Source organism: Schistocerca cancellata, chromosome 3 (assembly GCF_023864275.1).
Source record: "Schistocerca cancellata isolate TAMUIC-IGC-003103 chromosome 3, iqSchCanc2.1, whole genome shotgun sequence".
NCBI classification, from domain to species: domain Eukaryota; kingdom Metazoa; phylum Arthropoda; class Insecta; order Orthoptera; family Acrididae; genus Schistocerca; species Schistocerca cancellata.
In genome coordinates, this window is record NC_064628.1 from 208,255,146 (window position 1) to 208,281,155 (window position 26,010).

Here is a 26,010-nt window from a genome sequence, read left to right on the forward strand (position 1 = left end):
CTAATTCCTACTATATCTAACTTTAACCTATCCATTTCCCTTTTTAAATTTTCTAACCTACCTGCCCGATTAAGGGATCCGACATTCCACGCTCCGATCCGTAGAACGCCAGTTTTCTTTCTCGTGATACGACATCCTCTTGAGTAGTCCCCACCTGGAGATCTGAATGGGGGACTATTTTACCTCCAGAATATTTTACCCAAGAGGATGCCATCATCATTTAACCATACAGTAAAGCCGCATGAGCTCAGTAAAAATTATGGCTGTAGTTTCCCCTTGCGTTCAGCCATTTGCAGTACCAGCACAGCAGGGCCATTTTGGTTAGTGTTACAAGGCCAGATCAGTCAATCATCCAGACTGTTGTCCCTGCAACTACTGAAAAGGCTGCTGCCCCTCTTCAGGAACCACATGTTTGTCTGGCCTCTCAACACATACCCCTCCGTTGTGGTTGCACCTACGGTACAGCTATCTGTATCGCTGAGGCACACAAGCCTCCCCACCAATAGCAAGGTCCATGGTTCATGGGGAAGGCCTGAATATCTATGGAAGAGTATTCATTTTTGCAGAATACCAATGGTAAGTATTCTGTTTTCACTGCCGAACTGTCAGGATCTGAAAGGGTGTGTGCCCAACAGACTAGGATTTTGAGCACTTTGTTCATCTGTGCTGGTTGGTGGTAACTATTAGCTTGTAGATATAAGCCAGAGTAAGTAGGTTTGTGGTACACACTAAGCCAAAAGGTCCCATCTGCCTTCCTCTTGACTAGTACATCCAGGAGTGGGAATAGTCAGTCCTTCTCCAGTTCCATTGTGCATTTTATTTTAGGGTGGTGTGAATTCAGATGTTCTAGGAGAACACTGAGCTTCTCCCTGGCATGGGGTGATATGACAAAGGTTTCATTCACATACCTAAAAAAAACATTTGTGTTTATATGTGGCCGACATAAGAGCCACTTCTTCAAATCTTTCCATAAATAGCTTGGCCACTACTGGTGATAGAGGGCACCCATCCCCGCTCCTGTTTGCTCATAAAATTGACTCCCATATAGGAAACATATTGAGGTCAATGTGTGCCTGAACAAGTCCAGGAGGGCCCCATCAAAATTTTTCCCATTAATACAGAGTGAATTATTCAGTCACTGTAAAAAGTCCTCTGAGTTCTGAATATGATATACACATTTACCCACATGTGTTGAAAGTATCTTTTTCATGTACATAACTGTGGGGTAGGTAGCTGCACCAGCGTTGCTAACAGTTGGTTGCAGAAGTACCCCCTTCTTGTGAATCTTGGGCAGCCCATACAGTCTGGGTGGTATTGGTGCTTTTGACCACAACTTTTGTGTGACCTCTTCAGGAAGATCCATCTCCTTCAGTAGAGCCTTGCCCTTTTCGTCCCCTTTGCCAGTGGGATCACTCCCTACTGGTCCACATGCTGGATCCTCCAGCAGTTCTCACCATGTCCCTGTCGCAGTCTACCATCTGTAGGATGACTGTTGAGTTCCCCTTTTCTGCTGGCTTAACCACAATGTTGTCATCCTCCCAGAGTGCCAGCCTTTTGTCACCTAAGATGTTTGACTTGGGCAGCTTTCTCCTTATGAGCGCCCTGCAGGTCTCTCATTGGACTTCTTTGGCCATACTGGAAGTAAGTGTGTTGGCCACTTGCTTGACTGCACTGATGAAGTCAGCAATGGGCACATTTCTGGGGGTCACTGTGAAATTGAGGCCCTTGACAAATACTTTTAAGGTGGTCTCATGAACCGCCTCCCACTAAGGTTGACCATTCTATTGCACTGTGTTGTTGAGGCGATCAGACTTGGCTAGTTGGCAGGCCTTTGATTTCTTCTTGGTGCATTCTGCTAGAGACCAAGAGGCACCTTCAGCATGGTCCCAGTCTTGACTAGAAAGGGAAGTTGCTACAAAAAAATTGAGAAACAGCAACTCCCTGGAGTCACATCTAGTCAGTGGTGGATGTTGCACACTCTCTTCCTTACCAGCATGAGGCTGTCTTTGTGTTTCAGTCTGTTTGCCACACTGAATTGATTTGATGCTTCATCCTGGTGAATACTTGTACTGCATCCCTCTCTTGGATCTCAGCAGGATACTGAGAGAACACAGCACCCACCCTTTCCTTTTTGAAGCTTATCCAGCTTCCAGATGTTACATTATATCTCCTCCCCACAGTCTTCTCGTGTAATTCTTTAGTCTTTCTTTGTGATATTTGACATGTTGACTAGTCAAGTCTTCTGTCAGTTGTTCGCATCATTCTCACATGATATTTTGATCGCATGACTCACTGTCTCACTGTCTTCTTCAGGTGCTCCCTGAGTTTACTCTTTGGTTGAATAAGGTCCAGTATTTATGCCTGGATGATGCTAGGCACTGCATTTTTGGTCTGTTTCACATGGGGTACTCTGTCCATGGTTCACATCACATCAGGTGTTCATCCACATCCATCAGTAATGGTTCTAATTGTCCTCTCTTGTCACCGGCCTTCCAAGCATTTTCCACACCCAGCTTGGACATCCTTTGGTGTTGCGCCAGATCACCAGCAGGTCTTTCTACTGTCTACATATCCATGTTTATATTACTTGGTTCAAAATTTAGCCCCATAATCCAATCCATTTATGGTACTGTTTCCTGAAATATTGTCTTTATTGTCTAATCTTTTTCCAAACAAATACGTGTGGTAGTGGCAGGGCTAGAATTCTTGGAACAACAAAAGGCAGACACTAAGTCAGACACATTGATTGTTGATTTTTAGGGGTTGAGTGGAAAATTTAAATTCACACATGTGTGTGGTGGAAAGTTTAACATATGATGTAATGATTTGCTCAGAGCCTGATAAGCATACGAGCTTTGAGATATTCTGACCCCTCCCTGGCTGAAGTACTGCAAATTTCATGTGCATCTTAAATATCACAAACAGTGCAACAGACTTTGAGAAGTTTCCTTAACAGACTCTTAAATGGAAAACAAGTTCCATTCAGCAGTGGCCATCCAGCCATGTTCTCCACAAACCTGGGTGAGTACCAGAGATCGTTCACAGTGATACATTTTGTTTCCAAGTTGTACAGGCTGTTTCCCCTCACATTTCAGACTGTATAAGTGTTTAGATGGAGATCACATTTCAGATGTATGCTGTTGCATCACGGGCACAAGGTACCAGTCCCCACAACTGAACTCAATAACATTTCATTCAGTCATCATTTCCTGGTGTTGTATAAAAAGTTGCTACATGCAACAGTGCAAAACATTCTAGTGACTTCTTTTTGATATCATCACATCAGTCTCAGTCATTAACCAGTTTATGTACTTTATAGTGGGTACTCCTTCATTCAGGAAAGTGCAGACAACTTTGTGGGTTTTCGGCTACTATCAGGAGCCACTCCAGTCATGTGCAACTGACAATCACTCATAATCCTATATCGCAGATGTTGTCAGTTTTGGTTGTGGCAGACCCTTCAGTCAAGAGCATTTGTGGTCTTGACACATACTCTGTCTTTAGATTTTCATTACAACATGAAGTGCATTCCATCATCTTGTCATTAACCTGTGCTGCCATTGATACACTTCATATGAGTTTTGCAACTTTTTTCTAAACTTTCAGGACGAAAAACTTTTATAAAATCAACCTAGTAGAGGCATATTTTCAGTTGTCTCTTGACAAAGACTTGCATGGATTCCATATTATCGGAATTATCTCAACAATATCCTGATTTGTCACGCACCAGAAGAAAATTTGTACAATCTGTTTTTGGTTTTTGTAGCCCTTGCATAGAGAGACCTTTTGTGTAACTTTTAAAAATGTGGCTATTTTCAATGGTCAGTTCCTTACTTATGAAAAATACCCACAGTGTGAAGGGCCTTAGTCCACCAAAGAATACATACAATGCAGAACATGGCCATGTCTAAATCCATAAGGACCCTTATGTATTTTTAGAAAAAGTGAATTACTACGTATGATTTATTCCCCAGGCAGCCTCCATAGTCCATGTATTAAACTGTCTCCATCTCCTTTCAGTGGTCATAAAAATGCCATTTGATTTTTCAGAAGTTAGAATTGACCCTCTAATTAGCACCTGTAACTCACCATTCCCACTTGCTGTTGGTGTTGGCAACAGATGCAACCCCACACGTCATTGCAGTTGTTCTCTTGTAAGTTAGAGCATGGTACAGAGAGGTTAATCTGATTTATGTCATCAACTTACTCCAGCTCAACAACATTATTTACAGATTGAAAAGGAAGCATTGGCAATCACCTTTGGTGTTCATAAATTTCACATTTTTTTGTATGGTCACAAATTCCATTTTATCATCAACCATAAACTGTTCATTCCTTATTGAACCTAAAGCAAAACTGCCAGTGTGTAAGGCACATCATCTTCATTGATGGTTTGTCAATCTGACTAATTTCCAATATTCTATTTACTGTCATACTTCCGCTCATCTTTGTTACACACATGCACTTTCTTGTCTCCCAGTAACTACAGGCTCTGAATTTGACTGCCAATAGTGACTTTGCTGTCAGTTTGTCAGTCAACTGGAGCAGTCGCATGACATGTTCCCTGTAAATTCCCAGGATGTTCCTACAGCAACTAAGCACAACTTGTTTCTTAAGCAGATCAGATTGACATACCAAATTTTCAGTTGCAGAATCACCTGACACACCATTTTTTTTCATTGGTATCACCAGCTTCAAGTTTTCTGAGATGTGTTGCTCCTTTCAATAGATGAAGAATGGTGGTGGGTGATGGTGCTGTTGTTCCTATAATACAGGGTCCCCCAACTCCTCCATGAATCCCACTGGAGAATTTACAGGATGAAGCAGCTGGTACTGGCCTTGTATGGTTAACACTGTTGCATTGTTATTTGGCAGGCACACCCAGCAGCCCCAGCCCAGTCTTTCTCTCTGCAGCCAAGGCTGACGCAGCCATGGGACTGAGTGTGCACAGACTTTGCGGGCCTTGTTTTGATGTCCATGTGGTTAATCACCACTGATTTCTCCTCTCACTTCCCATTTGTTGTTCATCCTAGTAGACAACAAGGTAGCACCTATGTCTGATTCAATAAAAAAAATTAAAAATTATTTTTTTTTTAATTTTACTCCTCACACTTAAATATTGTATGCAGTGGGAGATCATGATTACTTTTATTTAGCTGTAACATTTAAATCCTACATGAAGCTGGAATGCTATCATGCTCTGTCTTTGGTTCATAAATTGTTATCAAGAAAATTTCCTTTCATATGAAACACTAGTGAGATAAAACATTGCAATATTTCATAATGTTTTTTGTAAAATGGTTCTCCTCCAAGCCAAAGGTCTGTGAGATTTTGGCTTGTGGGATTTGAATAAAATAATTTAAAATACTTGACCATTTTGCCTATCGTTTAATTTCTTTAACATAATGCAGAAAATTGGAGACTGCTTTGTCAGATGTACAGTATGGTTAAATGTCAGTGAAGCTGACTCAAAACTCTCCCACAAAGACCTTGTCTTTAACATATGCCACTTGCCTCACAATATTTCTGAAATTAAGTTGTGACTGGGATTGCATAAACAATACACACAACTTGGAATAACATTTTGCTTTCAAATTATGTTTTCAATGTACACTTACATTAATTCACAATGAACATCAATCAGAATCAAATCAGTAAAGGAATGCGAATGAGAATGCAAATGCCAATGGACAAGTCTATGTTGTTTCATCAGTTATATATCAGTCATGTTATGGCTTAGTTGGTATTATGTGGATACAATTTAGTTTTTCCTTGCTCTTATATAATCTTAGCCTATGTGCTTGAAATGAAATATTATTACTTAAATGTAAATAAAAAATCGTAAAAGCTCTTAAACTTAAGAAAAGAGGAGCCACGTATGGGAGAGGATGCACCCTGCACTCGTGACTTACAAAGGTCCCCATTTCACAGCGACTAATTTCAGAAGATTTTATACTCACAATGAAGTTAAATATCTTACCACACCCCTTTCCATCCAGTCTCAAACAATTGGTTAGCACCTTCAAAATGAAAATATTGCAAGACTTAGGGTCTACAAATGAGCTTTAGACCATAATAGGCTCCTAATCCTAGATGGTGGTTGAGAAACATACTTCACACCATGTTTCCACAGAATACAACACAGCTTCTCAAGAGTTTAAACTTCCTTGCACAGTGTTCACTCATTGCACTAGTGCAATGCAGAGTATGAAATAAGTGCACTTTCATCTTTGTTACAGTGTCGAGGTCATAATGTTGTTCCTGTTTTACAAAGTTGAGCATCTCATTTAATTCTCCTCCCACTAATGACATGGAACAGGCCTATTTAGTCACTGTCATTACAATCACTGGCAGTTTTATTTTGTTTCTAAGGAATTATTTTGGGTTCATCTGATGACTACTTTGATAATTTCAGCATTTTCTTGGGACTGAATTGATGGTGCTTCTTGGTCACAGTCTCAGAATATTGTTCTGGCCAGTATTTGGCCACATTTGAATATATGCATGGCTCAGAGCATGATGTAACATCTCAGTGTTCTGTGATCAATCCCACAGAAAATCACTGGATGATGCAGCTTTATCCATGCTAGGGAAGGTTTGAACCTTGCACTGATGCCCAGGCATTTGCAAACAGCTATTAGTTGAAATGTTGGCAATAATCAGAGAATTTATTTCCATTCATTTATACTCCAGTCATTATGAAAAGCCAACTATCATCACTGCATCACAATATTTTAGGACTGAGGAGTAAAATTAATGAACTACTTTTATTTGCATTGTTGAATCTGTCATCAAACCCAGTTGACATAATTTGCCTCTCTGAACACCATGTAGCCCTTATAGATATGATAAGTGTTAAAAGATTTTGGTTACTTTAGCACTTCTGTAAAGTAGAAATGGAGAAATATTTAGATGCGATATTCATAGGAATTAGTCATAAATTTAAGAACATAGATATTTATAAATTTTACTTGGAACAGCATATGGAAGCATATGAGATGGAGCTAAAATTTCCTGACACATCCAAACAATGCTGAGGAGGTTAGAAGAGGAGTGTATTATGGGTTGATGGGGGCACATCCATCCAAGCTCAGATGATAGCAGAACATAGCTGCAAGTGGCTCAAAACTAATATTTAAATCTTAATTTGACAAAGATGCATATTATGTTATTTCAAAAAAGCAAAAAAAGCAAAATAGTCCAAACTACATCTCTCTGACCAGGAATAAGGCATCAATAGGAAAGAAGTCATTATTAAGCTGTCAGTCTTCTCCAAGTGGGAACTAATTACATGTAGTGCCCCAGAAGGTCCCACCTTAGGATCTTACTTTTTTTGTATATATTAATAAACTTTTATCAATAACAGCAGCAGGTGCAAATTTTATTTTGTTTGCATATGATACAAACATTGGAATAAACAGAAAATCAAGTACAGTGAAAGTGATTAATGATAATTCCATGGACATTAATAAATGGTTCTTGGTCAATTCTCTGTCTTTAAGTTTTGAAAATACACAGTTTATGCAGTTCAGAACTTACAAGAGGTATCCTCCCATTATGTGTCTAAAATATGGCAATAAGCAGGTAGAAGATGTTGACAGTGTTACATTCTTGGGATTTACAACTTATTAATAAATTCTGTATGGAGGATCGTAGCACAGAACTATTGAAGTTTTTAAATAAGTATTTATTTGCAGTGCAGATGTAGCTGGACATAGATGATATATAAAACTAGCTGTTCAGATGTGTAGTCTGGATTGGGAAGTGGTATGGGCTTTGTAATTTATATTTGGTATTCAAGTTAAGGGAAAAAAATTGTGTCAGTTTATTTGCTCATGGGGATTACACAGTGAGGATTGATAGTGGCGTAAGAGAAGATAACTCCAATAGCTCCAGATCTATCTCAAAGAAGAAGGAGAATGCAAAGTTTAAAAAACCAATCTGTTTAGCATCTGCTCTACCTGAAAGGCAATGAATGGGAAGGCTGCTTCTCTGTAAAATACAAATCATACAAATTACGCATCTCTGGGGTCTGGGGCACCTTACACATAGACTAATACTTTGCTTCCTGTCAATCCCTAATATCATTTGGGATCATTTTTAGGGTAAGTCATCAAGCAGAGCTAAAGTTTTCTTCTGGTGCATTGTTCTTAAAATAAATAAAGTGTTCCTTCAGGTGAAATATGCTGTAAGGATATTATGTAAAGTAGATAACAGTAAATCATGCAAATTTTGAAATTCTTACATTTGTTTCCCAGTATATTTATCCTTGGTGGGTTCTGCAGAAGTCTGGGGCTCAGAATGGAGTTAAGTAATTTGGTACAAGGATATTTAACAAGCTCCCATGTAACATAAAGCAAGAAATTAGGAATCCCTGCCAATTCGATGCAAAATTACAAATATACTTTGCTGGCCACTCTTTCTACAATATATCTGAATATTTAGATTCAAATATAGAAAATTTCTGTTAGCTTCATGGCAAGTAGCAGTGTAGATGTGAAGTTGCATGACTAGTAGTAATTTACTGTAAATAGGATTCAGTGTTTACAGATGCAAGTCATTATTTTCTTCAAAAAATACCATAGTAATCAAATAATATAATATTGCTAGCAGCATATAAACATCAGCTATCTAGTGTATCTGAGGAGGTATCAGCATCTTTCGAAGTAGCAAAATCTAATTTACTTGATCAAATTTAGCTGGCATAATGATGAACAGTATTAAACAATGAAAAGTCTGCACCCTCCTACATGAGTCTGTTTATGGGTCTACTAGAGAATACCTTCCTAGCCTCCCAAAATGCCAAACCTCTAGTCTGGCTCAGGTTCATTGATGATATCTTCATGATCTGGACTGATGGCTAAAACACCTTATCCTCATTCCTTCACAACCTCAACTCCTTCCTTCCCATTCACTTCACCTGGTCCTCCTCAACCCAGCACGCCACCTTCCTTCACACTGATATCCTCCTCTCTGATGGTGCTATCCACACTCCTGTCCACATTAAACCCGCCAACCACCCACAGTGTCCTCATTCCAACAGTTGTCATTCCTTTCACACCAAGAAACTCTCCCATACAGTCTGGTCACCTGGGGAAGCATATCTGCAGTGATACGAACTCCCTTGCCCAGTAGGTTGAAGGTCTCACTAAGGCCTTCACAGACAGGCAGTATTGCCTCGACCTAGTCTGCAAATAGATCTATCTCCCATACCATTTCCCCCCCCCCCCCCCCAATCCTTCCCATCATCCCCAAGAAACAGCTACAAAGGAATGCCCCCTTCATCACCCGGTACTGTCCTGGACTGGAACTGCTAAATCATGTCATTCATCAGGGCTTTGATTACATTTTATCGTACCCTTAAATGAGGGACGTCATACGCAAGATCTTTCACACCCTCCTAAAGTGATATTCCACCCACTCAACTTCCACAACATCCTTGTCCATTCCTGTGTCATTCCCTTTTCCACAGGGATCATACCCCATGGAAGACCCACGAGCAAGACCTACCCAATCCATCTACCAAACACTTCCTGTTCCAATCCTGTCACGAGCTTATTCTTCTTGACCATAGGCCAGGCCACATGTGAAAGCAGCCATGTCATATACCAGTTCTGTTGCAATCATTGCACAGTTTTTTGCATTGGTATAAACATCAACTAGCTTCCACCAGGATGAACATCCACCACCAAACTATGGCCAAAGGGCAAAGTAGACTGCCCTGTAGCCCAGCATGCTGCTGAAAATAACATGCTTGATTTCAATGACTGCCTCAAAACTCACACCATCTGGATCCTCCCCTCCACCACCACCACCTTTTCTGAACTGTGCAGATGGGAGTTATCTTTAAATACATTCTCAACTGCTGAAATTACCCCAGGCTCAACCTACGGTAATCGACTGTACCCACACTCTCCAGCCAAAAGTTTCCATACCCTATTTGCTGTCACCTCCTCGCTATTCACATCTCATCACTCTCATTGTGAGCCACCCTCTGTCAATGCACCACCCAACTTTCCCCTTCCCTGCTCTTCTCATTGTGCCTGTCTGCAACTCAGTGTGTCATGTTTGTGCTAGCAGCAGTCTATCCTTATCATTATTTTGATGTACAGTATTGAGTAGTATAGTGTCTATCATTTCCTTGTCTTTTGGTAATGTTTATCATGTTTCATTTCATGTCCTTGAAAGTCCTCCTTCTTAGTGTCATCTATAAAACATGATGAGTGAATGTGCAAAATAAAGAATGAAGTTATTAAGTTCCATCCTTATACATAAATGAATACAGTGTAGAAGATTTTTGTTTATTGTTGATTTTATAGTAGACAGCATGGATATTGTTAAATAGAATTATTTAAGTTCAGCTTTGCTTTCTTTCCTGATATTAAAATCTACTACAAAGCTAGACACTTATTTTGCAATTATCATCGACAATTGTTTTATATTCAACAGCATTTAATAAACAGTATCTGGCTGATCTGCAGACAATTGTCAAATTATAACAGTAAGGCATTGTAAGTACTTTCATACATTCTTAAATACAATACATTCTTATGGCAATGTGAATCTAGTTTCCAATTATAAAAGTTAAGAGAAAACAGAAATCAAAGTGGGCAGATATTATGCTGACATCTGTAATCAGTGTATTATTTGTAAAATAGAGAGATCAAGTTGTATCGTGAACTGAAGACTGCTTTAGAAACAAAACTGTTGGGTCATTTACTGTGAGATAAAAAAGGATAAAAGCACATTCTGCTCAGAAAAGAAGAAACACAAAGAATAAAATAGGAGTAAATTGTCCATGCAGTACAGTAAAGTGATTCCTTGTAGTAGCAACACATACATCCATGGTGGATCACTCTTGGTAGCTCCTGAAATAGGTGAAGAAAAGATCTGCAAAGCAGATTTGTAGCTTCTGTAGTACTGTATCCATAAATTTTATCTCCTGAGATGCATGGTGAGTGTCCAGAGATTGTGTTTTAGAACTTTTTTGTCAGTGTCATCAATCTTTGAGCCTTTTTTTAAAAAAAAAAAAAGAAGAAGAAGAAGCACTTGATGATGCCTGTCTGTCTTTGAAGTACCTGTTTATGTTGCTGGGTAAGCATAGTTAATAATTGTTGCTCTAATGAACTAATAGGAAAAGAACTCTCTACATATTTTTCATCATCCAGGCAACAAGTTGTAACAGAATTCTTACAACTTTAACATTAGATACATGTACGTAATCAAGTTGCATAGATGTTTAATCATCATCAATGAAGTAAAAACTATTTTCAGATCCAACAGTGGAATGTTTGATTTTGCCTAATGGCTTTTTTCCTACAATCATATTTTCAAATAAGACATAGTAAGATCTTTACAAAGAACATAGCTGTTTTATGACAATATTATGAAAAGGATATAGTGGAGATGTTGAGTCGCAGATAGGCACAAAATAAGGCTATCATACAAGTAAGCTTTTGGCCAGAAGGGGCGTCCTCTGAAACAGACAACATACATACCCACACTCATGCAAAAGCAACTCATACACACATGACCACTGCTTCTGGCTGCCAAGACCAGACTGTGAGCAGATGCAAATGATGGGAGAAGCAATCTGAGTGGTGGGGGTAAGGAGGAGGCTGGGGCAGGGAGGGGAAGGGATAGCAGCGTGTGGATGGGGGACAGTAAAGTGCTGTACATGGGGTAAGGTGGAGAGAGAGTAGGGCAGCTAGATACAGGCAGGAGGTTAGGTGTAGTATGGGAGGTTGGGAGGGGGGGGGGGGGCAGTGGAAAAGGAGAGAAGTAAAAGACCATTGGTGCATTTGTGGAAGAGAGGAATAGGAACATGGAAGAGGACAAGTGGGTGAAGAACAATGACTAATGAAGGCTGAGGCCAGGAAGTTTATGTGAACATAAGATATGCTGCAGGAAGAGTTCCCACCTGCGCAATTCACAAAAGATGGTGTTAGTAGGAGGGATCCAGATGACACAGATTGTGAAGCAGTCATTAAAATGCAGAATGTTGTATTGGGCAGCATACTCAGCAACTGGGTGGTCCAGCTGTTTCTTGGCCACAGCTATTCAATTGCACCAGACCCGGGTAGTACTGAGACATAAGGGTAATGCTGCTCTGTGGCCAGACAGTGGAACATTGGGAGGTGGCAGGTGACGGGAGAGATAAGCCACTGGAGATCTGTTTCTGTACAAGGATGGGAGGGTAATTATGATGTGCGAAACCTAAAGTGAGACCCTTGGTATATTTCAAGAGTGACTGTTCATCACTACAGATGTGAAGGCCACAGGTGGCTAGGCTGTATGAAAGGAACTTCTTGGTGTAGAATGGGTGGCAGCTGGTATTACTGGTGGTTGGTAGGTTTGGTATGGATGGAGGCACTGATATAACCATCTTTGAGGTGGAGATCAATGTCAAGGAAGGCGGCTTGTTTGGCTTAGGAGGACCAGGTGAAGCAAATGGGGGAGAAAGTGTTGAGGTTCTGGAGCAATGGGGATAGGGTGTCCTCACTTTAGATCCAGATCACGAAGATATCATCAAAGAATCTGAACCATGTGAGCAGTTTGGGATTCTGGGTGGTTAGAAAGGTTTCCTCAATATGGTCCACGAATAGGTTAGCATAGGATGGTGCCATGCAGGAGCCAATAGCCATACCCTAGATTTGTTTGTAGGTGATGCCTTCAAAGGAGAATTAACTGTGGGTTAGGATATAGTTGGTCATGGTTACCAGTTGTAGTTTTGGAATCCATCAGGTGTTAAGTAAGGTAGTGTTCAGTAGCAGTAAGGTCATGGTCATGGGCATTAGGGATGTTAGCATAAAGGAAGGTGGCATCAATAGTGATGAGCGGCGCACTGTGTGGTAAAGGAACAGGAACTGTAGAGAATTGGTGGACGAAATGTTTGCTATTTTTTATATAGAAGGGTAGGTTTCAGGGTAGGCTGAAGGTGTTCGTCTAGAAGAACAGAGATTCTCTCAATAGAGGACAATAACTGGCCACAGTGAGGTGTCCTGGGTGGACAGGTTTATAGACTTTAGGAAGCATTTAGGATGTTGGAGTATGGAGAGTGCTAGGGGTGAGGAGAGAGCTAGACACTGGGAGACGTTCTGGAATGGGCCTAAGAGTTTGAGGAGGAACTGGGTACCTGTTGAATATTTGGAATGGAGTCACTGTATCAGGGTTTGTAGGTGAGGTACCTGACAGCTGGCAGAATCCTTCTGCCAGGTATCCCTTGTGTTTCAAAACAGTAGTTGTACAGCCTTTGTCAGCAGGTAGGACTTTAAGGTCAGGATCAGCTTTTAGGTGGTGGATTATTTTATGATAGAAAACTGCTAATTGCTGTCTTCTTGGTAAAACATGTTCATCACTCTGTTCTGCACAGTGCTCCAAAATTTTGAAAACTTTATTTTTTAGTATCTATAGAGTTATTCTCATAATTATTCAACAAATATATTATTTGTGGAATACCGTTTAGTTTGAATAACATAAGATGCCTGGCACTGATCATGATAAATAAAAGTAAATATTAAACGTACACATATCATGCACAGTACCTTTTTCTGATTTTACTTGATATTACAACATAATCTTTTGTGCCTCTCGTGACAGTTTGTTACTTGAATGTTTTGCTATATAGATAAAATTCCGGTATCGTGTCTTTCAGATGAAAACTCAAGTATTTCAGTTTTTTTATTTTTTTATGTTGTATGCAATCAGCTTACCAGTATTAATTCTTCATTAATACAAATTATGTTTCTGTATAACAGTTACTTGCGTGAAGAAAGTAGTGGGTTCGTATTATATCTGGTTTCTGAAAAACATATCTCTAATCTATTTTGAATCTTCAGTTTTTTTTGTAAATTGCTTAATGATAACCATACTATGTTACAGTTACATCCAACTCATGGAGGTAAGAGATGTCCAAGTAAACGCACGAGAACAAAACCATGTCGAAAAGGACGTTGTGGTTAGTAACTTCATTTTCTCTTGACAACTTCTTTACCATTACATTCTTTAAACTATCTGTCTGAGATTATGTCATAAAGTTAAAAAAATTCTTTATTGCTTATCATATAAAAACCTATTACTGTACTGTGAAATTCGTAATTGTTATAAGTGTATGAATTAATCATTTGCAGCTCAGTGGATAAGTACCATTCCATAGACCCAGGTTCGATCTGTTGTCAGTCAAAAGATATTTTAATCACACTTACCATGGCAATTGCCAGTGATAATGGGTTGTGTATGTGCAAAATTCCAAGCTGCATCATGGTCCAGATCCTACAGTACACAGAATGTTCCCTACCAGTTGGCTTGGCGAGACAGATCGTATGTCGGAGAAAGACACCAACATGTTACCTCCAATAGCATAATCCATATTACTATAATAAATGAAAAAGTAGCTCTGTCTTCCATGTTTTCTTGATTAAACTGTTGAACTGATTTTGGTGAACTTTGGTGTGGAGATAGCTTTAAGCATAAGAAAGAAAATAGGCTATTTTAGAAAGTAGTAAATATTTACTGATTTTAAGAATGTAAAGCAAATTAGGGAAAAAATTACTCTTTGAAAAGCTGTTCACTCATTGAGTTTTGAACTTTATGATGTTTGTGAAAAGGCTTTTTTTGGTTGATATGTTCCATGCAATAGTGTTCAATGGAATGAATACAGTGCTTACACAATTCTCAATGTGTCTGATCCATACTTCCATACTAATATTATTACTTATGAAAGTAACTAAGTCTATTATGTTTTCACAACTAAACTGCTGAATTGATTTTAATGAAATATGGTATGGAAATAGCTAGAATGCTGAGGAAGAACATAGAGTACTTTACAAAGTTAAAAAGAAAACAAAGAGGTGCCAACCCCTAAGAGGATGAGGGAGGGTATGAAACATCTTTTTTTGCATCAGTGAATATAAATCACATTTAAAAATTGTCAGATTTGTTGCATAAAGAAGACATTGTATAATGTATAGCTACTTCAATAGCACAGTGAATAGATGAGTACTGCCACACTGCACATTGTGGAAGTTGGAAGGGGGTGGGGGCACATCAGGAATTGTGCTATGAGAGGGCAGCTAATGTTATTGCACATACAACAGCTTACTTATTCACAATCACTTATCGTAAAAAAACTACTGATATGCAAGTGCAGCCACAGGTGGCTTACATAAAGTATTGTGGTATTCAAAACAAACTTTAGGTTGTTTTATTCAGTCAGTTTAGCAATGTAATTTATGAAAGAGTAAGACCATTTGAACTTCACAGTCAAAAGAATGCAACTATTAAAATGAAATAAGTTTGTTGTACCTTTTGATTACGGTCTCTGAGAATGCTGCCTGCAAGTCACTTGTGGAGAAAGCATAACTGAAAAAATTTGTGACCCGAAGTCTTGTGAATGCACATAGAAATAATCAGAAGAAATAATACATTTGATGTTAGGCATCATTTACAAATCACATCTATTGAATTTGAGAGGGAAATGGCAGGACATACAAGCTGTGACTTTTGCAAAAGAGATTTTGTTGTAGCAGTAGGTATGAGAAGTGTATCTTGGTAAACAAATTTCTGGACAGTTTAAATCTCAAAATGAGAACATACAAAAAGGATATAAATTACTATGTTCTCATTTACCTAGTGCGATTTCCCAAAACTACACAAAACTTAAATGTGAACAACTGTTTGTGGACTGGAATGCTCCTCTTCTCAAATATTTGTCTTTGCCATAATTGATATGCCATATTATTTGATGTAGTATTAATATGTATACCGCATAAGCATGAGACTGAGTAAATAATTACAAGCATAAGACAATAAATGAGCCATAAACATCAATTTACCACATACCACATTTAAATTGCATGCACATATTTTGCCAGCGGATAGTAGCACATGGATGCTTGTTGTGGGGGCTGTGAGACATTGCACAGTAACCAGTGCAGGATGTAGGGTGTACCTCAAAAGTGTATTCAAGTAGGACAGCATGAAGTCTTCCAATTTCTGTGAGTCAAAGAAATATCTATAGTAGAAGTGCATTTTGAAATGTATCTCACTTATTGTGACAACTGTTTATTATAGAAACCTATGTTCATTTGAATCCAGGAGTTTAACAAGGAAAGACAGAGCATCAGAGATCATGAGTGTTTTGGCTGCCCTGTGGTTGTGGCAACTGGAACCGCAGTGTAGTGTGTGGAACAGATCATTTGCTATGACCTGCAATCATGATCGATGATGTAGAAATGCTGTGGGTGTTCACAGAAGACATCCAGGTCACATAACAAAAACTGGAGAGATCACTCACCACCAATAGCCACATTGCACCTTTGAATGGTTTTGCTCCCAAGTGTGCTCTGGTTTCAGTCATGAAGAAAAATGCTGTTGTGGGGCTGCCTAATTCTGGGTGTATATGTGACAGGAGCAGACCATTCTAGTTATCTCTTTGTTGATCCTTGCATAGTATATGTAGTGATGTGCCTCTCCTAGTGCCACTGGTGAAGGAGCTGCAGGATTTGTGTATGGTGTGTGAGTAGTTCCAGCATGAGGACACTGTTCTGACATTTAGAAGGCATCAAAGGGAGAAGAAGGTGTGATAGGCCTGGTCTGCTGATTTTGGGTAACTGCTCTAACAACCCTTGCTGAATTGATGTCAACGACCTGTGAAGTTATATGTCCCATTCCTCGGATTGGTCTGCTGCTGTAAAATTCACCTAGAGCTAGTTGCATCTTGTCATTCAGTTGAAAGCATTGTGCATCTTTATGTCAAGTCCTTTGTCTGGTCTCATGGGTAGATGTGACAGAACACTGGCATTGCAAAGAGGTGGGCCTGTAATGAATGTTATAATGGTTACTGGAAAGGAACAATGCCCACCACTGTAACTGTTGTGCCATTTTCTGTGGGAGTTTTGTCAAAGGTTGAAAATGGAAATAATTGGCTTGTTGTCTGTGATTAGAAGGAATTTAGTGCCGTATAAGTTAAGGCAGAACTTTTGTACAATGTAACTAATAGCCAGTGGCTCCTTTTCTATTTGGCAATGGTTGCCTCTGCCACTTACAGTGGTTTAGATGGGAATACAGTTGGTCGCTCAGTCCCATCTTCACTAATCTGTTGCAATGCATCTGTGGTTAACATGAGCAGTTTGCAAGGTGCGGAGGTTGATGGGCAGGGACCAGATCTTAAGTAACTGTTTAATTGCACAAAAGCCTTCTGATAGGCAGTAGACAACTAAAAATGCCCACCTCTTTTGAGTAGCGTCCTAAGTGGATGAGTTATACGGGCTGTGTCAGGTATAAATTTTCCAATATATGTTAGTGTTCCTAGAAATGATTATAGTTCTTTCAGGTTTGTGAGAGGTGGCAAATAATATATTCCCTCTACATCCTCAATCATTTGCTTTAATCCAGATTTACTTTATGTGTGTCCTAGGTTCTTAACGCTAGGATTAAAGATACTACATTTATCCCAACTGTAATGTAATCCATTAGATTGCAGTCTATCAAAAAGTGCTTGTAAATTTTTAAGGCATTGCTTTCACATAGCACCTGTTACAGTGATACCCCCCATGTCATTTACATGTTGAGAGAGTCTCTGGATAAGTTGTTAGAAGTATCTTTGAAATATTGCTAGTGCAGTTAGGATTTCAGAAGGTAATCTGTTGTGCCTGTACATTCCATAATGCATATTTATTAGCATTATAACGTCAAGTTTAACACATATATTTCTGAACGACACAACACATATAAGTCACAGAGTAAGTTGACAAGCAAGACATGTGTACACGTTAGCATTCGAATGAGCACTGAGTCCCAGTCTAGCGGCCGCTGCTCGGCTGGCCGCTTAGGTGGCGCAGCTGCTGCATGGCTGGCAGACAGCGCCGCACATAGAGGACGCGCGTAATTGCGCGGCGGTGCTTTGAATGATCGGTGAGTCACAACACTTTTCCCCCCTTTGAAATTGTTGCACTGGTCTTGATGGAGGTGTCCTGGAGATGGCTAATGTCCATAGGCGTTGTTTGACTTGCCGTAAAGTCTCGAGGAGGAGGCTTCCCGTACGGACGGAAGTGTCCCCGATGATAACGGGTCGAGATGACAGGAGATGTAGAGGTCGAATCTGCTGGGGCCCCATGCACCAATCTGTCCGTTGTGGCAAGTCGAGTTGATATGTCAGGAGACATGGGCGATGTGTCAGCGTCTGTTGGAGGAGGAGGCGAATAGATTTGCTCTGACAGAGGATGGTCATTCGGTTCCTGCATGGGCATGTCTCCTGGTGGCGTCCGTTCTTGTGCTGGCATCGCGATGATGGTGAGAGGGCTGCATTGTGAGTATTGAGAGATGCCAAGATCCTGAGCGTCAGGTAGAGCCAAAGGTGGTGTAGCAGCATTCAGAACAGGCGTTGCTGGCACACGAGGCCGAAGCTGGTCCGAATGATGCACTGCAACACCCGTGTCCGTCTGGATTTCATACAGGCGTCTGCCACGGTGTCTTAAGATGTGGCCCGGGCTCCATTTTGGCCGCCTGCCATACCCCCGTAACCAGACAAGGTCGTCGGCAGTGAACTGGCCAAATGAAGGCACCCGCGGCCGTGAGGTGGAAGGCCGCATGAGATGAAGTAGCGTGCGGGGCTGTCAGCCATGTAAGAGCTCAGCCGGGCTGTGGTCGCCCATGGGGGTGAAACAGTAAGATGCCAGAAACTGGAGAAGCGCATCATCAGCAGCAGAAGAAGTCAGAAGTTTCCGCATCTGAGCCTTAAATGTGCGGACCAGTCGTTCAGCCTCACCGTTGGATTGTGGATGGAACGATGGGGCCGTGACATGCATAACACCGTGACGAGCACAAAAATCCGCAAATTCGGAAGAGGCAAATTGCGGACCATTATCAGTAACAAGAGTAGAGGGGAGGCCTTCCAAAGAAAAAATGCGGGCGAGAGCACTGGTGGTTGCCACGGTGGTAGGCGACGTGCAACGGACAATGAAAGGAAAGTTAGAGTAGGCGTCAATTACGAGGAGCCAATAAGTACCTAAAAAGGGTCCCGCAAAGTCAGCATGAATGCGCTCCCAGGGCTTCTCAGGTGAAGGCCATGGTGACAAAGATGACTTCAAGGCAGCGGCCTGTGACACACAAGGGCCGCAGGCAGCGACCATGTGTGCGATTTCAGAGTTGATGCCAGGCCAGTACACATGACGGCGCACCAGAGATTTTGTGCGAGACACACCCCAGTGCCCTTGGTGAAGGAGGCGCAAGACCGAAGCACGCAAAGACGCAGGTACCACAACATGCGGCGAAGCATTGTCAGTGGAGAGGAGGATAACACCATCCCTAACTGTGAGGCGGTAGCGCAAAGCGTAGTAGTTCCACAGCGGATCAGAAGTCTTAGCGGACAGGCGATCTGGCCAACCCTTCTGAATACAGTGTAAAACCTGGGAGAGGGTAGGGTCAGAACCCATAGCAGCCGCCAGCCTGTCCCCAGTGATGCGGAACCCGTCCACAACCCGCTGCTCGGCAACATCCAGGTGGAAACACAAAAGTTCATCCCTATCAAATGCCTGATCAGGACCCATGGGAAGGCAAGACAAAGCATCAGCATTTGCATGTTGAGCTGTTGGCCGGAAATGAATCTCATAATTGAAATGAGACAAGTAAAGAGCCCAACGCTGGAGGCGGTGTGCAGCCTTGTCGGGAAGTGACGTTGATGGATGAAACAAGGAAACAAGTGGTTTGTGATCCGTAACAAGATGAAATTTTGAGCCATAGAGAAAAACACCAAACTTATGAAGAGCATAAATAATGGCCAAAGCTTCTTTTTCAATTTGAGAATACTGTTGTTGGGCATCCGTGAGTGTTTTGGAGGCATAAGCAATAGGTTGTTCCGAACCGTCAGAAAAACGGTGCACAAGGACTGCACCAACCCCGTATTGAGAGGCGTCTGTGGCAAGAACAAGATGTTGGCCAGGTCGATAAGTAGCCAGGCACGGGGCCTGTTTCAGCATAGTCTTCAATTTCTGGAAAGCCGCTTCACATGATGCGGACCAGTGAAAAGGCACGTTTTTATGCAACAGGTGATGCAACGGTGAGCCACCGAAGCTGCAGACGGTAAAAACTTGTGATAGTATGCTATTTTCCCCAAGAAGGCCTGCAGTTCCTTAACAGATGTAGGGCAAGGAAGGGCATCGATCGCAGTGACAGTTTGTTTAAGTGGATGAATACCATACCGAGAGAGTTGAAACCCCAAGTACATGATAGATGCCTGAAAAAATTGTGATTTCTGAAGATTACACTTAAGACTGACAGTCTGTAAGACATGAAAAAGTATGCAAAGATTTTGAAGATGTTCTTCAGTGGTGGAGCCAGTGACAACAATGTCGTCAATGTAATTGATACACCCAGGGACAGGGAGCAATAATTGTTCCAAGAATCGCTGAAAGAGAGCAGGGGCGCTAGCAACCCCAAATGGCAATCGTTGGTATTGATAGAGGCCAAAAGGCGTGTTAAGGAGCAGAAACTGCCAGGAAGCAGCGTCGAGAGGAAGTTGATGATAAGCTTCCGACAGGTCAATTTTAGAAAAATACTGGCCTCCAGCAAGTTTAGTGAACAATTCTTCAGGTTGAGGCATAGGGTAAGTGTTGATAAGGCATTGAGCATTTACAGTGGCTTTGAAATCGCCACAGAGACGAATATCAACATTTAGCTTAGCAACAACAGCGACAGGAGAGGACCACTCACTGGAAGTGACAGGAAGCAAGACCCCTGAAGTAGTGAGATGATCCAACTCCTGTTTTACCCGATCACGAAGGGCCACAGGAATGGGCCAAGCCCGAAAAAACTTAGGCCGAGCAGTGGGTTTGAGCGTGATATGAGCTTCAAAGTCGTTTGCACGGCCTAACCGATGAGAAAAAAGGGACGAAAATGTTGTCGACAAGGAATCCAGTTGAGCATAAGGAATAGCATCAGAGACAATATTGACAGAGTCCTCTATGTAGAACCCAAAAACGCGAAAGGCATCGAATCCAAAAAGATTTTCTGCGTTGCTCTGGTCGACCACAAATGTGGGAACAGTGCGAACGACGGATTTGTAAGATACCTCAGCATTAAACTGTCCCAAGAGAGAAATCTTCTCTTTATTGTATGTCCGTAATTGCTGAGTGACAGGTGACAGGAGTGGAGAACCCAACTGAAGATATGTCTGAGAATTAATTATAGTGGCAGCAGAACCGGTATCCACTTGCATGTGAACATCTCGACCAAGGATTTGGACAGTGAGGAATAACTTCCCGGAAAGGGAAGAAGTGCAATTGACAGACAACACAGAATCAGCATCATGTTCATGAACATCATGTATGTGGTCGGATTTGCAAACGGAAGACACATGACCTTTCTTTTTGCAATTGTGACACACAGCCCAACGTTGGGGACAATCCTCGCGTGAATGTTTCATAAAACACCGCGGACATGATGGAAGTTGCCTGGGGTTTTTCTGCAGTTTCTTAGCGGGTTGTTTACGGCTAGGCCGAGGCTGCACATGGGAGCGTACTGCGGCCACGTCGGCCGGTGGGAACGCGCCACACGCGTCGTCAACAGCGCACAGAGGTTGTATTTCCCCGACATCACCCCACGCCTCTATTTGCGCTCCAGCGGCGTGAGAAATTTCAAAAGACTGCGCAATGGAGAGAACTTCATCCAGAGTCGGATTCGCCAACTGAAGGGCACGTTGCCAAACTTCTTTGTCAGGCGCCGACCGGATAATAGCATCCCATACCATGGAATCGGCATAGGATTCTTTGTGAACGTCAGTAACAAATTGACACTTTCGACTGAGGCCGTGAAGTTCAGCAGCCCAAGCGCGATAGGATTGATGTGGCTGTTTTTGACAACGATAAAAGGCAACACGAGAGGCTACCACATGCGTTTGCTTTTGAAAATAGACAGACAGAAGTGAGCACATTTCAGCAAAGGACAAAGACGCAGGATCCTTCAAAGGAGCCAACTGCGACAACAACCGATACATTTGAGGTGAAATCCAGGAAAGGAACAGAGACTTACATGGTTCTTCGTCCATGACATGAAATGCCAAGAAGTGCTGTCGAAGACGTTTTACATAATCAGACCAGTCTTCCGCCGTCTCGTCATAAGGAGGAAAAGGAGGTATAGCCAACGACGAGAAACGCCCCGCATTTGACGCCGCGACGAAATCGCGAATTGCCGCTGTGAGAAGCATTTGCTGTTCAAGGAGATTTTGCAATAGTTGCTCGACAGTAACCATGGAACCCTGTGAGTCAACGGTGAAAAGGAAAAATCCACTACCTCGTCGCCAATTGTTATAACGTCAAGTTTAACACATATATTTCTGAACGGCGGCGCTTTGAATGATCGGCGAGTCACAACAATTAGTAGGATCTGCTGAGCTTCCATGATAACTGGCAGCTGTAAATGTGCAACTGCTGAATCTGTTTCAGAGAAGTACCGAGCTACTGAGCGTCTCTCCTGCAGAGTCTTCCACTGGAGTTTATCTATCATCTCCGTAACGCTTTCGCGATTACTAAATGATCCTGTAACGAAGCGCGCTGCTCTCCGTTGGATCTTCTCTATATCTTCTATCAACCCTATCTGGTACGGATCCCACACTGCTGAGCAGTATTCAAGCAGTGGGCGAACAAGCGTACTGTAACCTACTTCCTTTGTTTTCGGATTGCATTTCCTTAGGATTCTTCCAATGAATCTCACTCTGGCATCTGCTTTACCAACGATCAACATTATATGATCATTCCATTTTAAATCACTCCTAATGCGTACTCCCAGATAATTTATGGTATTAACTGCTTCCAGTTGCTGACCTGCTATTTTGTAGCTAAATGATAAAGGATCTATCTTTCTGTGTATTCGCAGCACATTACACTTGTCTACATTGAGATTCAATTGCCATTCCCTGCACCATGCGTCAATTCGCTGCAGATCCTCCTGCATTTCAGTACAATTTTCCATTGTTACAACCTCTCGATACACCACAGCATCATCTGCAAAAAGCCTCAGTGAACTTCTGATGTCATCCACCAGGTCATTTATGTATATTGTGAATAGCAACGGTCCAATGACACTCCCCTGCGGCACACCTGAAATCACTCTTACTTCGGAAGACTTCTCTCCATTGAGAATGACATGCTGCATCCTGTTATCTAGGAACTCCTCAATCCAATCACACAATTGGTCTGATAGTCCATATGCTCTTACTTTGTTCATTAAATGACTGTGGGGAACTGTATCGAACGCCTTGCAGAAATCAAGAAACACGGTATCTACCTGTGAACCTGAGTCTATGGCCCTCGGAGTCTCGTGGACGAATAGCGCGAGCTGGGTTTCACATGACTGTCTTTTTCGAAACCCATGCTGATTCCTACAGAGTAGATTTCTAGTCTCCAGAAAAGTCATTATACTCGAACACAATACGTGTTCCAAAATTCTACAACTGATCGACGTTAGAGACATAGGTCTGTAGTTCTGCACATCTGTTCGACGTCCCTTCTTGAAAATGGGGATTACCTGTGCCCTTTTCCAATCCTTTGGAACGCTACGCTCTTCTAGAGACCTACGGTACACCGCTGCAAGAAGGGGGGCAAGTTCCTTCGCGTACTCTGTGTAAAATTGAACTGGTATCCCATCAGGTCCAGAGGCCTTTCCTCTTTTGAGCGATTTTAATTGTTTCTCTATCCCTGTGTCGTCTACTTCGATATCTACCATTTTGTCATCTGTGCGACAATCTAGAGAAGGAGCTACAGTGCAATCTTCCTCTGTGAAACAACTTTGGAAAAAGACATTTAGTATTTCGGCCTTTAGTCTGTCATCCTCTGTTTCAGTACCATTTTGGTCACAGAGTGTCTGGACATTTTGTTTTGATCCACCTACCGCTTTGACATAAGACCAAAATTTGTTAGGATTTTCTGCCAAGTCAGTACATAGAACTTTACTTTTGAATTCATTGAACGCCTCTCGCATAGCCCTCCTCACACTACATTTCGCTTTGCGTAATTTTTGTTTGTCTGCAAGGCTTTGGCTATGTTTATGTTTGCTGTGAAGTTCCCTTTGCTTCCGTAGCAGTTTTCTAACTCGGTTGTTGTACCACGGTGGCTCTTTTCCATCTCTTACGATCTTGCTTGGCACATACTCATCTAACGCATTATGTACGACGGTTTTGAACTTTGTCCACTGATCCTCAACACCATCTGTACTTGAGACAAAACTTTTGTGTTGAGCCAACAGGTACTCTGAAATCTGCTTTTTGTCACTTTTTCTAAACAGAAAAATCTTTTACCCTTTTTAATATTCCTATTTATGGCTGAAATCATCGATGCCGTAACCGCTTTATGATCGCTGATTCCCTGTTCTGCGTTAACTGTTTCAAATAGTTCGGGTCTGTTTGTCACCAGAAGGTCTAATATGTTATCGCCACGAGTCGGTTCTCTGTTTAACTGCTCAAGGTAGTTTTCAGATAAAGCACTTAAAAAAATTTCACTGGATTCTTTGTCCCTGCCACCCGTTATGAACGTCTGAGTCTCCCAGTCTATATCCGGCAAATTAAAATCTCCACCCAGAACTATAACATGGTGGGGAAATCTACTCGAAATATTTTCCAAATTATCCTTCAGGTGCTCAGCCACAACAGCTGCTGAGCCAGGGGGCCTATAGAGACATCCAATTACCATGTCTGAGCCTGCTTTAACCGTGACCTTCACCCAAATCATTTCACATTTCGGATCTCCGTCAATTTCCTTCGATACTATTGCACTTCTTATCGCTATAAACACGCCTCCCCCTTCACTGTCCAGCCTGTCTCTGCAGTATACATTCCAATCTGAGTTTAGGATTTCATTACTGTTTACGTCTGGTTTCAGCCAACTTTCTGTCCCTAGTACTATATGGGCGTTGTGACCGTTTATTAATGAGAGCAGTTCTGGGGCCTTTCTGTAGACGCTCCTGCAGTTTACTATTAGCACATTAATATTGTTATTGCCTGTTGCATTTTGCCTACTCCTACCTTGCCGCGTCTCAGGAGGCGTCTTGTCGGGCCTAGGGAGGGGATTCTCTAACCTAAAAAACCCCCATGTGCACTCCACACGTACTCCGCTACCCTTGTAGCCGCTTCTGGCGTGTAGTGCACGCCTGACCTATTCAGGGGGACCCTACATTTCTCCACCCGATAGCGGAGGTCGAGAAATTTGCACCTCAGATCTCCGCAGAATCGTCTGAGCCTCTGGTTTAAGCCTTCCACTCGGCTCCAAACCAGAGGACCGCGATCGGTTCTGGGAACGATACTACAAATAGTTAGCTCTGATTTCACCCCACGAGCGAGGCTTTCCGCCTTCACCAATTCCGCCAACCGCCTGTACGAACTGAGGATGACCTCTGAACCCAGACGGCAGGAGTCATTGGTGCTGACATGAGCAACAATTTGCAGTCGGGTGCACCCAGTGCTCTCTATCGCCGCCGGTAGGGCCTCCTCCACATCTCGGATGAGACCCCCCGGCAAGCAGACCGAGTGAACACTGGCCTTCTTCCCTGACCTTCCCGCTATTTCCCTAAGGGGCTCCATCACCCGCCTAACGTTGGAGCTCCCAATAACTAATAAACCCCTCCTCCCGTGTGCCTGCTCGGACCTTGCTGAAGGAGCAGCCACATGTCCACTCACAGGCAGAGCGGGCGATGCCACACGGCCAGCCTCCACATTGACCCTGTTTACAAGTCTATACTAGCTCATCATTTAATGTCTCCCTCATTACCATGCTTCTTAGTTTGTCTCATCTTGTTAACTCCTAAGCTGCTCTTGAGGGACTTTATTTCACTCACTTGTATTTTCCTTTGTACAGTGCCTTCATTACCCATGTCCCCACTGCTTACATCACTAATGGGGTGTGGTAAATTTTGAGCATCTCCTTCTTGCTTTTTAGGAGCAATTCATTTCTTCAGATGAGACTTTTGATAACTTTTAGAGATTTTTGTATTTCCCACACTTGTTCATTAATTTTTTTATCATAT

General features: G+C 42.0%; 1 protein-coding gene across 1 annotated transcript in view; it reads left to right on the forward strand.

Moving 5' to 3' along the window:
• Window positions 1–26,010, forward strand: part of LOC126176226 (spondin-1-like) — a 499,217-nt gene that overhangs the window by 434,478 nt on the left and 38,729 nt on the right. The window contains exon 15 of the mRNA XM_049923370.1: window positions 13,882–13,957. Coding sequence (XP_049779327.1) covers window positions 13,882–13,957 — 76 coding nt within the window. The remainder of the gene's footprint in view (window positions 1–13,881; window positions 13,958–26,010) is intronic.